The 17,888-nt window shown below is 39.6% G+C and overlaps 1 protein-coding gene across 13 annotated transcripts in view; it reads right to left on the bottom strand.

Annotated features, from left to right (window-relative positions):
- The window catches only part of kirrel3b (kirre like nephrin family adhesion molecule 3b), a 232,834-nt gene that overhangs the window by 18,064 nt on the left and 196,882 nt on the right, over positions 1-17,888 (bottom strand). For all 13 annotated transcript variants that reach the window (XM_074679700.1, XM_074679701.1, XM_074679708.1 and 10 more), the window contains exons 7-9: positions 14,166-14,314; positions 13,877-14,004; positions 13,250-13,376 (exon numbers count right to left, since the gene is read on the bottom strand). In XM_074679700.1, the coding sequence (XP_074535801.1) occupies positions 13,250-13,376; positions 13,877-14,004; positions 14,166-14,314 (404 nt within the window). The remainder of the gene's footprint in view (positions 1-13,249; positions 13,377-13,876; positions 14,005-14,165; positions 14,315-17,888) is intronic.

The following is a 17,888-nucleotide window of genomic DNA, read 5'->3' as shown; positions in this document are numbered from 1 at the left end:
TGTCATGCAAGTATAGAAAAAAAATACTTCTACAGATGCAAAAAATAATAAAATAATAACCTTAGCCAGAAATTTTCTGGACACTGTTAGCTTTGTTTGCAGAACAGCTTCAGATTTCCTGACTCTAAGAAATAATGCATCAGAAATGGTTGATCCAACCTCTAACTAACAAACATTTTTTTTAAAGATGTCGTGAGCTGATTTTGAGCGTCTAATTCTATTTAGACAATACTTAAATCTCAGCGTGTTTCACTGCAGGCTAAGACTTGTTAAGTGTATAAAAATAGCAAGATACTAATTAGGCTTCTTTTTATGGATTAAGTAAATAGAGGCAGATAGAAGTCCCTGTCATACAGAAACTGTTAAACTGACACCAACTCAAAGCCAGTAGAGACATGATGGCTTTTTATTGTAGATGTAATCATTGCATGAAAATGAGTCTCTGCTTAAAGTTGCTTCAAGAACTGCTGGCTGCATTAAACTAAAGCCATGACCACATGTAGCCAGGTATATTTTTATACATTTAGGCCTGTCATCCACACCAAACTGCAGTTTCCCATCACAGCTGAATGGCAGGGGCTCATTCTGATTGGATGGCACAGGTTTGGGTCTGAAAAATACAGACAATTATGGCTTTGAGCTGCACCTTACGGTGAATTTGCCTTGTGGGGGGATATTCATTTTTTGAAAATACCTGGCAACATGTGCACAAGGCCTGAGTGACTTTTCGGCACCTGGTTTCAAAGACCTGTGTCGGTTCGATGTAGTGATGCACCATTTCAACTTTTACTTATTCTGGTCTGATACCAGTGATAAGATGAAGACAGGTAATCCCTTACGAAAGAAAAATAAATTGCAGCATATTGGAAAATATCATGTCATATATTAGGTAATATATTCCCATATATGAGATTTAGTATTTATGTTTTCCAATATATTGCACTATATGGAAAGTAGCAATCATTTGTACATTTTGCAATATACTGCAATACATTTCATGAGTATATAATATATTGTATATGTGCCCTCAATATATTATTCCATGTATATCTTAATATATCAATAATATGTCACAATACATTTCAAAAAAATATATTGGTACATATATTTTTCTTTCGTAAGGGATGTTCTGGGTAAAATGCAAAAAAATGAGTAGATGTAATTACTTATGTTTATATCTATGTAAAACATAAAATATTTAAATGTTTCCTTGCAGATTGGTGAAAACAAAGCTTTGGATTGACAAACGAACTATTGCTGTTACATTGTAAACTTCTATACCCTATGGACAGGTAGCGCAGCAAAAAACAAAGACAGTTAATCAGGGCTAACATTTTAATCAAGTAGCTAAGAGCGCTGGTTAAAAAACAAAATAAAACATAGAGCTGATTGCCTGGATCAGCACCATGAATCAGCCCCTTCCCATGATACCAATCCAACTTTGAGAGGCATCGATGCACCAACTGGCAGGATCAGTATCGGTGCATCTTTAGTTACATTGTCAGACAATGACAGACAATAATTGCTGACACCAGATCTCTTTATGCAGTCAGACAAGGTAACACATTCCATCCTGTGGCCAAGTTTGTTTAAGCCTTCCTACAGCGGACCTCATTTGTTCTGGGTACCACATAAATTTCATGAATCTTTTTTAAAAGCTTTCTTTATGAACAGATACAGGCATGTGTTACTGGATAAAAAGCAAGATATTTGAATCATTACAAAGAGACTGAAGACATTTCTTTCCAAGCTTGAAGCTCTGAGCAGGTGGCAAATTTGAGTTGTGAAATATGCTGTTAGAGTTTAACACATTTTTTTAATCATTCAAAGTTTGTTCAGAGCATTCTGAAGTGTCAAAGGCTGTTATTTGACTTATGGAACACAATATGATTCACGCACCTGCTCTTGAATTTAGAACTTCGAGCATGCCTTGGAAAAGAAGATATTTTCTTTTAAATACACTGCAGAAATCGTCGCCACACAATGATAGAGGATCATTGTCCAAGGATTCAGAGGCTGGTTACATCAGAATAGTCATCCAAAAGCAGAGAATGATACTCTTTATTCACTGCGCCCTGTACAATTACACTTTGGATTGTGCTTTCATTTTATGTAGTGGCTGAGAATTCAGAGAGCTGGGCTCAAAACCGTTCGATGACAAGCTAGTAGTTGTAAGAACATTACATTTTGCTGCTGCACCCAGAGGACCCAAAACATCTGTAACAACTGCAGGAGTTTGTACTCAGCACCAATTCAGACGGAAAAAGATTTTGTAATAACAATAAGAAAACAATTTGCTTAAAACGCCATTAAAACAAAACATTAAGCCTGTCCCTTGTGTTGGTTAAGGTAAGGAGTGTGAGTTTAAGGGGGTGGCAAGAAAGGCAGCTTCTTGATTAGCAGGAAAACACTGTTTCTCTGCCAACTTCCCTCAAACTCCCGCTCTCTGCCATCTCTCTGACGATACATAATTGCAGTTTATTACCTGTCTCTTATTAAAATGAATTAGCATTTTAATGAGACTTTGCCAGATGGTGTCTTGGTATGCTATTCGAGGATGCTGGAAGGCTGCTACCGCTGCAAAATGAGTGCAGCAGATAGTGGGAAAAAATGTATTGAAAGCTGTTCCCTTTCTTTTTTGTTTTGCAAAATGAAGTGGCAATAATAGTACAGCATGTAAGCGCTGGACACTTTATGCTTAGTGTACATGCACTATGTTATGATTAGGAGATGAAACATACATGGTTGTTACGAGCTACAACTGTCAAAACACAGCAAGATCAATGGCTTGCAGCCTCCAAAGGGCCTCTGGTAGTGACTGGGGAGGATCTATTCTTTGGATCAGAGCTGCAAATGAGGAATATAATTAAATAGCTTTATCTCACTGGCTCAGCTTGAGTTGAAAGTATGTCTGTGCGTGTGTGTGTGCGCCTGTGTTTGTGTGAGTATGTGTTTGCTGCTCACACTATGTGATCAGAGCACCAACACCTTGGTATCAGAGAGGTGGGTGGCACTACAACATCAATGTTAGCGGCAGGGGAGGTAATCAAAATGGTTGGTGCATGATTTTGCTCGCTCATTTGAGAAGTTGTTACATCTGGAGTGGACATAGTGAGCTGATTATACAATATCAGTGTGGGTGTCAAAAGGCCAGGGCTTACATTTCTTTCCTATGAGGCATCTGCTTTGAAAAAAAAAAAAAAAAAGCAAAAAAAAGGCCTGACATTTTCACACCACCTCACTGCATCGCTTTTGATTTTTTCTTTTATGATGAAAGAGAGAACAAAACAGCCACAGGGCAACATAAATGGAAGAAAAAATGCCTGATGTGGTCACAGGTGGTCACATTCTGTCCAAGGAAAAAAAAGAAAAAAAAACCCAACAACATAGAATGTATCTACATCTATATCTATATCCACGTGTATATCCGTATTAGTGTATAGTAGTATAAATTATATGTTTTCCAACATCTAAATCCATATTTTTCATTATCTCTTGGCATACACTATTATAATAGAAGGCATAATAAGGTTTATTAGCTGTACATGAGTGTATTTATTCAAAATAGATAATAAAACAAAAAAAATAAAATAACATTTACAGGAATAATTCTGCTCAGTCGTCTTCTATGGGCCTCTATACATGTGTGTCAGTGTCTGTGTCAGCCTCAGCCCCCTCCTTTGCCTGTGTTTTGATATTTTGGTTGTAATGGGACGTTTCTAGGAGCAGAGTAAGTGAGGTTACCTCAGCCTATCACAGCGCATCCAGTGCGCAAGTGATTTTGTGTGTTAATTAGCGAGTGGAAGAAGCTAAGGAAAACACAACCAAAGTGAAACGAAACACCAAACAGATAAAGCATTTTCCTAAATGATGGTGAAGCTTGGCTTGACTTTCACTAGCTTTCAGAAACTTAGCTTTCTGCCAACCAGGTATGTGGCAAATACCCGTGATTAGCTTGTGCTAACATGCTAAGTCAAGTGCTCAGCTCTCGAGTCTCTCCCACAGAGAAACCAAATGCTAGGGTGGTTGCTGAGCTAGTGATTGTGATCATGTAGTCACGGTCGGAGGCAGTGGGTGTGTGCTGCTGCTGGCACTGAGCCAAGGAGGAGGAGCCTTGCTTAAATTTTGTGTTTATAAGTTACAAAAAATCCTGCAGACCCTACCTTTAAGTCACAGTGTTACAAAATCAAAACAAAAGTTTCTTGAATAAATGTCATTACCAGGAGTGAGTCTATTATTATGAAGTAACATGTTGTCAAAGACTTCACTAACAATAAATGTGGCAAAGGAATCATGAGTATTGATTCATCTAATTACCGCGGTTTTCTTTCAAATATGCTTTACTGATTTAACAGAGGGATTCAGAGTAAATTTGGGGCTACGATCAAATAATTTCATATTCATCCCTAATTGGTCAGCAGAGGAAACATCACGTTCAACTTCAGCAGGAATAAACACTTCTCCAGGCTCAAAGCTCCAGCAGTCTCACTACATTCGCCTGTTTTGCCTCAGTACGTCTTTACAACAGGGACCAGACTGTGTTTTCTTCTCTTCTTTTTCTTTTCCTGCATGCAGCATGAGCCATACGGACTTCACGTCACACTGTGAAATACATTTACAGTAATAACACAGCACAGATGGCACAGGCAAAAGCACTTCTCATTGTACTCTGCAGATATGTTTGTGCTTTGTCCAAATTCAAAAGTTCAGGGAGTTGTTTGAGTCAGTATTTGAAAACGTTTATGTTGTGGTTTGGTTGCCTTTGAAAAAAAAAGTTAATGGACAGATAAATAAATAAAAGGCACATATAAATGTTTGCAATCAACTGAGAAACCTGCATTCCCAAACATACTGAGTTCTCAGAGAGCTATAAACTCAGCCTAAACATGTTTATCTAGGACTCCTACCTTGGGGGTGACTTACAAACATTCTCAAAGAAGCTCTGATCATCATATATAACAGGCCCTTCATAGACCAATGCACAGTCGACGTCATAGGAAATATGCCTGCAACGGAGGTGGCAGCTACATACATAGACAAGTTACCATTCTTTAAACACTAATCTAAAGCTGTAAGGAACATACAAATCTGGTTGTTCTGTGGTCAGTTATCAGAAACGATACTATACCATGGAGTCAGCTTCTATCAAGTTCTGACTGTTACAGAGCTACAGGTGTTTTGGAGTAAAGAGTGATCGTGCCAACTGGTGAGTCTCGGCTAAATGTTTCAATGATTGTCACTGACAGCCACCAGTTAACAGGGTCACACTTTACACTGAAACACCAGGAAAGCCTGTGGCTGTGCTACTAAATGTTTCTTCTTTATCCAACCTCAGGTAACCAGGTTTGATCGCAAAGAAATGCTACTAATTGCTGGATTTTATGCTTAAATTAAAACTGCTAACTACTAAACATCCATCCATCTTCTACCCCTTATCTGGAGTCGGGTCGTGGGGGCAGCAGCCTAAGCAGGGAAGTCCAGACTTCCCTCTCCCTAACTACCAGCTCTTCTAGGGGGATCCCAAGACATTCCCAGGCCAGCCAAGAAATGTAGCCTCCCCAGCGTGTCCTAGGTCTGCTTCAAGGTCTCCTCCTGGTGGGACGTGCCCTGAACACCTCACCAGGGAGGTGTCCGGGAGGCATCTTCATCAAATGCCCGAGCCACCTCATCTGGCTCCTCTCAACGTGGAGGACCAGCGGCTCTACTCCGAGCTCCTCCCGGATAGCCGAGCCTCTCACCCCATCTCTAAAGGAGAGCCCGACCATCCTACTGATTCCACACCAACCCGTTACCATATGTCTTCCTGATGTTATTTCGGTTGCAAAAAAATAAAAAAGTTTTTTAGTGGTTAACACCACCATCTTGCTTTAAAAACTGTAGTTTTAGCCATGACTGTTTACGAACAGTAAATTGGTCGATACAAGGCCTGCTTTATTGTGATCACTGGATCAGGAGGGAAACTGTTGCATCATTTCATTGGTCAAATATCTTAATGTTTTTTTTTTTTTACACACACATTGCCACTGATGTCAGGTTGTTGGTTTGGCTTGTAGATGTGAGTACATACATGATCACTACACAACCCAGTCTGTAGTGTTAAATGAACTTACTGTCAGTGTTCAGGCAACATTCTCCATCACATCTTCTTCCATCTATTTCCTCAGCTTGAGAAACTTTCCAGGCTCTTTAAAGTCCCCTTAACTTTTCTGACAGTGTTTCATTTTAGAGGCTCTCTTAAGGGCCAAGATGCTTTGAGTAAGTTTGTAATATGTACCAGGATCCAGGCTTAGCTTAAAGAAGAAATGCTAAGAAAACTTTATATTTCAAAAAACTTTAGTCATTGAGGGCAACGCTGCTACACTGAACTCCTGTGAATACAGCCACTATTGTTTATGCAAAGATGTTCTGCCTTTCACTTTTACACCTAAAGTATCATTTTCATATTCTCCTCCTGTGTGTTCCTGTGATAAACTCACTGGCTCCTTATCATCTGACTAGATGTAGATCCCAGTGAAAACCAGTTTACTGTCTGCGATAGGTGCAGACTTTCATTTCCTGTCTGTTTATTTCTACACTTTTTTCCACCTCAGTAGATGCTCTGGGGGAGAATTCTACGGCATTGTGCTCTCACTGGTCAGACAGAGGACACCTTGGAGCTTTTGACCTCTTGCTGTTATGCTCCAAAAAATCATATAAGCCTGCGTGAACAGGCTCAAACCTCTGAGTGAACCATCACCTTTAAAAACCTTATACAATCTTGTTTTTGAACGATGGTTGGGGAAATAAGTTTAAAGATCTATTTAACATATATATTTTATTCAGATATTTTTTTAGTCAGAGCTGGGTATCATGTGGCGGGTTCATATAATTAAAAAAAAAGTGAGTTCAAAGTCTTCCAGAGAGTCTAGCAGATCATTTCTTATGCTTAAATTTAGCCAGGCGGATAAATGTGAGGCATCTTAAATGCAGTTTTCTCCTTCATTAATTTGCACTTTTCTTTCTTATATGGTGTCATTGCCAGTTTAAAGGAGGCTGGAATGCTAATTAGCCAGGCACATAAAGGCTGTCTAGAAAGAGAAATAGCAGAAAAAAAGACCTATAACAACCCACTGCTCTGTGGGATATTGTAGAATTCTCAGGCCCTCCTTTGCTCTTACTGCAGTAATAGGCTTTTTCTCCCTAGGCTGTCCAAGCACTGTATGTGTCATTATACATACAGCTTTTGCTGCACATGCCCACAACAGAAAAAAAAAAAATCTGAGCAGATCAAGTTGCACTTCTGGATGCATTAGTTAATATGTATTCAATGCATATATGATCTTTAAGACGCCGCAAGAAATTTCCCTTCAAGCACGTCAATTAACTTTTCTCCATCTCAACTTTTGCAGAGCTGCGGAAAAAGCCATGCATATTGAATGGTGTGTAAATAATCACACGCATGGACGTGCAGTGCCGCCCCTCATACATGTCACCGAGTTGAAATGTAGAGGAGCTTCCCATTCTGAAAATGTTTGACTAGAGTAAGCAATATGTATCCATTAGTGACTTAAACACAAACCGCCTCCCCTGCTAGCTGTTTGATTATAATTAAATTACATTCTTCCCCGGGGAAAGTAAGAATCCTCATGTCTGTGTGCTACGCCGCAGTGGGAGCCGGTGACACACAACGGAAGAGACAGCAGAGAGGGAGGGAGAATGACAAATTATAAACACATGTAATTTAAATGATGGCATCAAGGAGTTGGGGGGATAACTGCAGGGGAAACAAACAGAAAGAAAGAATTTGAGTGTGCAGCAGACACTATGGTTTCATGAATACGCTGAATATGCAAAGTATTGTCTGATATTTACTGTATCATGGCCTGCCCCTCCTGAAGCTAAAGCATCCATTATCTTAGTTATTCATTGTCAGAATCAATAATGTCTCTGGCTGTCAGTGCTGTTGTGCTTATAAGCTGATCTTGCTGAGGTAAGAGTTTGCTTTTATAGGACAGGTCTGTACGGTGGCCCTGAGAGCTCACAGGACTGCAACTTAAAAAAAAAAAAAAAACACATGCAAAAAGACAAATTCAGAAAACATCTTCATCGATCTGACAACACGTGCGCAGCATTAAGAAAAACACGCAGAAAAGACCATAACACAAGACATTAGAAACACCTGCTGCAAAGACCAGAACACAACACATGAAAACAACACCCTGCAAAGATCACAACACAACACATTAAACAACGCACTACAAACATCACAACATATCCCATTAGAAAGACACACTGCAAACACAACAACACAACACATTAGAAAAATGCGAGGTATCGCTTTATATTAAGGTCCTGTAGTAAGCCTTAATAAGACCTTTGTAAGTACTTATAAGATGCTTATTCACATTATTATTTGTTTATAAGACTATATAAGCGCTTAATAAGTGTTTAATAAGGTCATTGTAAGGGTTAGGCCCCACAGGTTAGGTTTAGGCATGGGGCCCTGAATGGTTAGGTTTAGGGGAAGGGCTGGGGTAGGGCTCATGAGAGACAAAAGCAGAAGGCAAAAAACAAAGAGGGTTAGGGTTAGGTTCCATATAGCTTATAGATTAAGTTGTCTTGTAGTAACTATTAAAATTACCTTATTAAACACTTATTAAGCAGTTATATAGTCTTATAAACAAATAATGTTAATAAGCATCTTATAAGTACTTACAAAGGTCTTATTAATGCTTATTACAGGACCTTCATATAAAGCGTTACCAAATGCGATTCAAGGACCATAACACTAAAGAAAAACACAGTGCAAACACCACAACACAACACATTAGAAAAATGCGATGCAAGGACCACAACACAACACAGTAGAGAAACGCACTTCAAAGACCACAACACAACACATTAGATATAGCCAGAGTTGGGTATATAACTACAAGTAACGAACGTTACAAGTAGTTAAATTACTTTTGATAGGAACGAGTAGTGTAACGGCACTACTCCTCCTGGATTAGTAGTTAAACTAGAGTTACAAATGAAAGGCTATGATCATTACTTTTACAATGGCAGCAAATAGAGCAACCAAAATATTACTATTTAAGCGGAGTTCTTTTTATTACCACCAGTAGATTGAACGGTGGCCATACGAGCAACTACTCGCTATCTCTTCTGGTTCAGGGCTGATGGAACTGTCACAGTAAAATTGGTTGCCTTATATAAATCTGTGCCCCACTGACAACACTGCACTCTCTCCCACTGTAAAGGCCCCTTTTAACTGTTTTTGTATTTTGTACGTACTTTGAAAATTTAAACGGATGTTTTCTCGTGTCAATAAAGCTCATTAGAATTGGATTAAAAGAAATACACACAGACCGCGCTACCGGGATAACACACCAATTTGCATGTGACATACACTTCCGGGGCACTTCTGTAGTCAAGTCAAAACAGTAAACAGTATGGAGGAGGACAGAGTCGAAATGGCGAATGCGGAGCCCCCGGCTAGAAAGAACACAAAGTTTGAGGGATGGCGATATGCACATAATTTTGATTTTGTAGAGCAGAAGGAGAAGAGCGTGACCGTAAAATGCAAGTTATGTCCAGGAAATAAGAGGCTGGATACTGCATGGAACACAACCGCGAATCTCTTGAAGCATATAAAGATGTATCAGGGGGATAAAGTAGTGTAACGAGTAGTGTAACTTCTTTACTATTTCCATGGAGTAATCAAGTAGTGTAAGGCACTACTTTTTTCAAAAGTAACGAGTAACGGGTAACTCTTTACTTTTTTGAGTAATGGACCCCAACTCTGGATATAGCACTGCAAAGATCTCAACACATTAGAAAAATGCGGTGTAAACACCACAACACAACACATTAGAATAACCCACTATAAACACAGCAACATGTCCCATTGGAAAGATGCGCTGCAGAGACCACTACACATCAGAAAAACACCCTGCTAAGACCACAACACGTAAGTTAAACACACTGAAAAGACCACAACCGAACACAACAATGTAGTGCGCTGCCAACACCAAAACATAGCACATTCAAAAAAACGTGCTGCAAACACACTGCAGCACAATTAATGTGTTTCCAGAGGACACTTAAAAATAATGCACATGTCTCGACATGTGTTGTTGACGTGGATTTTCAGTCACAGCTCTAGTATGGTTATCCTTCCATCAGTTGTGTTGGAAAATGAGGTAAAAAGTTTGTGTTTTTGGCAACAACAAGCATAGATGCACATGTGCATCACTATTAAGTGTCCTCTGGAAACACTTCTGTTGTGTTGTGTTGTGGTCTTAATTTGCTCGTGTTCTGTCTTTTTGCATGTGTTTTCTTAACTTGCAGCACTGTGAGCTCTCAGGGCCACCGTAGAGTCCAGGACAGTCATAGACCAAAAGAAGAAAGACCGTCCTTCCTGTCTCCAGCTGCAGCGTTTGCACTTTCACAAGTTAAACAATCAGATGCGTCTTGAAGACGAAGCAAGAAGTGACGGAGGAGATTCCTCATGTGATTTCATGGAAAATATTTTAAGAAAAATTAAATTAAATTATTCAAAAGGTTAAATAGAAAGGGGCTTTTGAATGTCAAATACCAATTCCAACAGGAGAACGCAAAGGAAGAGAGGAAGAATAAACACAAATAAAAAGGCATCCAGAATTTGCTCAAATGAAGTCTGCAGAGACTAAATAAACATGCTATTTCATCTTTGTTGTATGTTTCCCAGGTTGCTCTGGCTTCTTTGTGCTATATTCTTTATTAAAACAATCCGTCTTCTCCCCCACACGGCGTCACTTTTGGAGGATCTCAAGAGTTACATGAGTGGAACGAGAGGCATCAAAAACACAAGAGCTCACATGATTTTATGAATTCTGTAAACATATGAAGGCTTACAGAAAGGAAGCCAGCATAGGTTGCCAGAAACAAAATGTGGAGACAATAGAATAATCTTGAATTTTTCTTACGCCTCTTCTTCCCTGATTTTAGTGGAATTCCTGGGTGTGAAGAGGGGGGGGATCATTGCGGTTCATAGAAAGTCATGGTTCTGATCTTGTGCTGGAGGGAATACTGGTATCCCACTCTCCCTCTGATATGCAAAGCTAACGTCTGGGTTTTGAAAAGAAACTCTTTACACACACTGTTTGCTACATGATGTATTTTCATCCCCGAATCAGCACCAGTGTTGCTTACAGGCAAACTCCTTTGTTAGCTTTTGAAAATGTGCGCTGATACACTGTCAGCATTAACTCCACATCATCTCAGCAGCTTCTTAAACCCTCCCTTGTTCTTTTCTTTCTGTCTTTTGTCCTCTCTATGGCCTGGATTCTCTCAACTGGACAGAGGAAAATAAGAGACATGTAAAAGGAGAAAATCTGCTACATCCAGGCATGCTCCCTGAATATAAAACACTGCTAATGCAGTCATTTGTTTGAGAGTATCCAGGTCTCCCACCAAGGCTGGTTTTCATAAGTCAGTTGGTGCCTCAAAAAGGCAGCTTCCTTTTTTGAGTTATATAAGTTATGATTGGCATTTCACCTGTTTATGGAATATGCTACCTAGACTATATCTTGAATGTACAAAGATTTGTTTACATAAACCTCAAAATGGGGGTAGTTGCCATAACTGCTCTGTTTTCTTACATTATCTTTGTGGGGAAAATTACTTAATGGGCGTGATACGTGCTACATGCTGGGCCTTTGTCAAAGCTTGAGTTATGCTGCTCTTCCTGCCTTATAAAACCAGATGTATGGAGCCAGATCAGTGTAAAACTTCACAAAATGCATAATTTGTGTGTGTGTGTCAATGTATCCACAATTGTGTGAGTCAGTCCACAAATGTGTAAACAGATTTACACATGCATGAATTGATTCAGAGCTGCACAGTGGCGCAAGGCTAGCAAGAAAGTCACTGGTTTGATTCCCGGTTGGCTTTGCAGGTGGACCTTTCTATGTGGAGTTTGCATGTTCTCCCTTAGCATGCCTGGGTTCTCTCCAGGTCCTCCAGCTTCCTCCCACAGTCCAAAAACATGCTCACCAGGTTAATTGAACACTCTAAATTGTGAGTGTGTGAGTCAATGGTTGTCTGTCTGTGTGTCAGCCTTGTGATTGACTAGCGACCAGTCCAGGGTGTGCCCTGCCCCTCGCCCAATGACAGCTGGGATAGGCTTCAGCCACCCGCGACCCTGAACAGGATAAGCGGTTCAGAAAATGAATGAATGAATGAATTCATCCAAAAATGTGCAAAGAGATTAGTAAATGCACAATTTGATCTACAAATGTGTAGAGATTTGCAAATGTGTAAAATATTCACAAATGCACACAGGATGATTCTCATATGTAAATAAATGAATAAAAAATAATAATAATAATTTAAAAAAAATGTATAAGGTGGGCCTCCCAATTGGCTGTCTGTGTTCATGTGATTTTTTTCTTCAATCCCGACATGATTTAATCTGCAAATATGTAGAAAAAGGTTGTTTGAAAGAGGGTTATGTTGCCCTGAGCTCAGGCTCACACGTGCAGACTGACAGATATTAGGGGTCACAGCATTTATACCATACTATAAAATGATGTCTAACAGAATACTTGGAAAATGTAATACTTGTAAAGATGATCTTAAAATGATAAAGCTTATGGATAGGTTTTAGTTGTGATTTCACTGTGAAGTGCATGCCATTCTTAGTATTTCTGTATGCACAGATTCTGCAACAGTGATCACATCAAAACATATCCTTAGAGCTATGTGACTGTGATTGGCTGAAAAGGAAGGAGACATCTGATTGGCCACAGACTTTACCTGATGAAAAATATGCATTTGTGGACTTAAGCATGTCAGGAGACTCTCAAAATCCACACTCAAATGCAGCAAGGTTTAACAAATAGCAGACTCTTTTTTTTTTCATTTGTGAATCTTACTTTTTTACACATCTGCAAATCTGTTTGGACATTTGTGGATCAGTTTACACATTCGTTGATGCATTTACACATACACAAATTTTACATTTGTGAATGTTGACACTGATCTGGCTCCATACAGATATCTTTCAAAAAAAAAAAAAAATGCTGTACTGCAGCAGTGAATCAAAACTGCAGATTCTGTTGAAGCTTTTACAAACCACAGAGGAAGCAAAACATTGACTCTTGTGACAAATTGCTATCTCCTTTTTGTTGACACCTGACCTCAAAACTCACCCCTGTATGAGAACGCTTTGTGCAACTGTTTTGGTTCTCTGAGCCTGATTGAAAGATAAATCAATAAAACAACTTACCATTGACAGTGAGAGAAACTTCTTTCTCCCCTGCTCCTACTCGTGGGACCACAGCGCGGCAAACGTATTTCCCCGCATCCTCCTGTCTCACAGATTTCAGCGTCAGGAGGTTCTCGTTGCTAAGAACCTGCGGCAAAAAAAGTCAGAGATCATCAAATGCATTGACAGCAAAGGCACCTTAGCATGTGAGATAGCAACAAGGCAGAGCAGTGGGTGAAAAAATAAAGGCAGCACATAGGCACAAGGACCATTTAATAACTTAAAGGGCACCTCTCCTCAATTATTAAAATCCAATTTGGGGTTTAAGCTCAGTGGAGTGAAGGGGTTAGCTTTGGCTTTTGATGTTGACAAAAGGAAAGGTGGAATGAGTATGAATTCAAGATCAAATAAGCAGATTGTATGTGAGAACAGGTCACCTGGAGTCTGGTACTATAATGGCCTTGGAATCTTTTCAAAACATAAGAGCATGACATCATGCTTCAATCTGAACTGCTTCATACAAAGCGAAGAAATGTAGGATGGTTTTAAAAACAGGCTATAACAGGAAAAAACAACTTCACAACCTGCAGTATGTGAGTGTTGAGTATAAGATAACATTTCAGCATCTGTGCAAATCAATATACTAACCACTCCAGATCCCCGCTTCATCCATACGATGGTGAGTGAAGGATTTCCTGTCCAGGCACAGTTGAACACAGCGTCAGATCCAAGGTCCACCTGCAAGGACTGAGGCTCTGCTGCCATGCGAGGACCAACTGTTGAAATAAACATGATAAACAAGCTATAACAAATCTATAATGAAACATTAGCTGTGGTCTTGGGGTTCTGTGTCAGAGTATACAAAACAAGAAAAATCCATAACCATGCATTATCATTTTCCTCGCATTAATGCAGTATAAGTGAAGGAGCCACTCACAGTAGACGTCAACGTTGCGGCTGATATTTGTGCTGCCAAGAGGGTTGGTAACTTCGCAGGAAACGGGCTCTGTGAAGAATGAGTGGTCCACAATGACCTCATATGTGTCTCCAGAGACCTCCCTGATTATACTGCCTCCTTTTGCCCACCTGGTGTGAGGATTAGAAAGTGGAAAGAGCAGAGAGGGAAGAAATGGGAAAAAATGAATGGAAAGAGGAAACGGCATTAAGACAGGTTTTCACACCTCCTTATGTCAATAGCATTCTTTTGTGTGAATAAATCATCATTCTGGGGCAGGTTTTTCTGTGCTGGCTTCAGCATATTTTCGTGGCAGTCCTCCATGCTGTGACAAGCTCCCTGGTGACTGGGAGCAGACAGCACGTTCCTCATTACGGCAGGCAGAGAGTGCAGCACAGAGTGCCAGCTAAGAAAAACAAATCACAGAATGACAAATGGGACGCTCCCCCACCTATGAAGACGTTAGTTGACACATGCTGTATTACACACAACAGCTGATGTTAATAAATTGACACGGGATCACATAAAGAACATCTGTTTGTGTTTGTGAGTGATAGCTTCTTTGACAGGCATACAGACACTCCCTGCGCGTTTAGGTGAGAGTTTTGGGATGTCACGGGCAGAATCGTCTCGCTCTGCCTGATGTGGATGGCTCTCAGCCGCTACAGCAGACAAGGCCCATTTATAAAAGTGAGGCGAAAGCATCTATAGATGTCTTGGGTCTCTTTGGAAAATTTAGACAGTGCTCTGGGACATACAATGCATCACACGTCTAAACACTGCCATCCACACAATAGAGACGTGACTGCATGCTGATTTGGCGAACGAAAACAATGACAACGGACTCACTGCCTGTCTCCATTTTACATTCCTAGCAGAGCTGTGAGCGGTTTTCACGGGATAGGGAACTCATTTGTTTTCCATGACTAAGCTGGTCCCTTGCTTGACTGAAATGCTATCATTTAAATGAGAACAGATTACCTCATTCAATCAGTAAGTGAAGTGAAGCAGAATTCTAATTGGGCTTCATGGGACTTTTCTACACTCTCACGCAGCAGCGGAGTCTTCTCAGAGTTTCTATTCTTGTGTTACAGGAGTATAGCTACGGGCTTTGCAACACCTGTGTTTCCCAAAATGCTGAAAATAGGGCATACTGGTGTTTTGTGTCTGTCTGATCTGCTAGTTGTTCTGCTCGCACAGTGACTGCGTGTGTCAGTATGAACAGATGCAAACCTCAGTCTTGGCTGAGGAGAGTACATGGACTGTAACTCTCACTAGTTTAATTTTGTTAGCAGTAGAATATTGCATTTCACTAAAAAACAAGTGTGTTCTAAATATACAGGACTGGAATAATGCAAAGCCGTTATGTCAACAATGGTTGCTGCTGATGTTCATAGCTGTGTGTCTCTGGATATGAATATCATTATGTATGTCTCTGTGTATGTACGCTGACAGTTGTTATTTATGATGGCTGTGGTAATCAGAATAAGGACAATAGATAATGACAATAATTAGGCCTTGGCAAATAATGACAAAGAAGATAAATACAATCAAATGGATCAATCTGTAATGACTAAAACAAACAAACAAAATAAAACAAAAAAAGAAAGAAAGAATTTGAAGAGGATCTAAAAAGCAAACAAATCAAAAACACAGTGGAACAAGTTTGTTTTGATCTTGCGAAATTATCGAAATTTGACATTTTACTCAAACTTCTGAACTTTCTGTCTAGATTTCTTCATGTTGATAAGAGACTTTTTTGTAAGTCTATGCCTGATAGTTATGCACAAAAAATATCAGGCCTGTAGCTCAAAGTAGTGGGAGGGGCTGATATTTCTCACCCAGGGGGCACTGTGGAGCAGTGCTCAAATCAGTACAAAAATACTGGATACATACATTTTTTGTCATAGCTAAAGCATGTTTTGTATAGGATTCTGGCACACTGAAGGCATTAGGGATGAAAGGAGTGGAAAGAAACAGAAAATTATAAACCTGAGGGTTTCAAACCTACCTAAAAATACGAGAGATGTACATGCTTGGTTGACTTTAACAGTATCACGCTCACCATAGCATCAGGAGTACTGCCGTATTGAGCAAATAAAAGGGGAGGTTTTATCGTTGAAAATAATGTGAAGAAGTAGGGTTGTCTTATAATCGGGGTCCAACCATTAACATATGGTGATAGTTGTCTAGGGTCGTCATAGGGTCTAGGTACACGACTGCAACAGCAGAGGGCGCCAGCTTTTTGTAAAGCCAGTGACCTCGCTGAGGCTGTGATCATCGGTCAATTGCAGCAGAGATGCAGTGACAGGAGCTACCGACAGGAGGTGAGAAAAGGAGAGGTGCAGTGATTGTCGGGGACAAAGCAGATCAATGGGTGGGCAAGTTAAGAGACAACTGAGGCAGAGTTATGATGCTAATCTTTAGATAACAATGGTCAATGCAGCAGAGACGCTAAACAGTTTCCCAATGTAATGTCCAACGATTGTGTGTTCAAAAAGACCGTCTGAAAAATGCAAACTTTAAAAGAAAAGCTTATCCTCAAGCTGTCTTTTCCAAGACACTGACAAGAGGGTGATAAGTTTGTTATTGAGAAACGTAATGAAGGAATGCTTGTTACCAAAGCTGAGTTCTGAGTTGCATTTGAAACACAGGTCTTGTTGATTTTATTGAAAACCAAAAATAAAATCTGTTTCCAATTAAAAATTCAATTATTTTCTCAGGATGCAATAAAAAAAAGTAAATAAAAGTAATAGCTATAATCAAAGTGAATTTTGATTATCAAATATTGGTCCTGAAAAAAGGGGGTTGTCTTACCGTCAAGGTCGCCCTATATTCAGGTCAATACGGTAATCAGTCAGTTATATGGTAAATATTCTATAACTGTTGTCCTAAACAAAAAGCGCGTTATCCTTTGGCTCTGCTCTCTGATGAATAGGGCTTATTGCACATTACTGCCACCTCCTGCTCTGGAGAGTTTTGCAGATGGGATTCCTACCTAAACCAATTAGGTTAAGTTAACATAAAGTGATCTTGTTGTTTTAACAATTTTGCACATCATGCTGAAACAACATGATTTAATCATGTTTAACCACTGAACATGAAATAATCTAGTAGAAGCTACATGTTTTATTTATGCTGATTGAACAAACACCAATGTTCCTTTTTTGAGTGCATATATTGTGTCAAATCCTGAATGAAGCAACCCAGGGCCGTAGCTAACATAACACTGTATTGCTAACATGCAGTAACTACCGGATGTAAACAGGCACAGATGACACATGATGTTTTGTAGTGGGGTGCAGTTTGTCAGTATTTTAGTTTTGGAAATGTTGAATGCTGTGTCTAGTGACACAGATACATAGTCATTGTAATGGAGAAATGTGTAACCAGAATAGCCACTTTGACTACAACTTGATGGGAGAACCAGAAGCTGGCGATGCTAGCCTTGCTTAAGTAAGTTGCACTTAGTGGAATACTTTAAGCTCTACTTTAGCTATATTTGGTCATTTGTGCTCAGGGTGGACAGGTAAAATCCCCCAATAAATAAACAAATAAAAATAAATAAAAATATTGATTTTATCTTTTTCTCATAAAGATAGCTTTGTTTATTTTTGCTCATTAAAAAGTCAGTGAGCGAAATTCCAAAATGTCTACCTAGTGGCTGTTGTGAAGCTTAACTGTTGCAGTAAAAGTTTTACAATG

This window comes from Halichoeres trimaculatus, unplaced genomic scaffold, assembly GCF_033239565.1.
Source record: "Halichoeres trimaculatus isolate MK-OKI-2021-1 unplaced genomic scaffold, fHalTri1.1 fHalTri1_scaffold_9, whole genome shotgun sequence".
NCBI lineage: Eukaryota > Metazoa > Chordata > Actinopteri > Labriformes > Labridae > Halichoeres > Halichoeres trimaculatus.
This window is presented reverse-complemented; position numbering and strand designations above follow the sequence as displayed.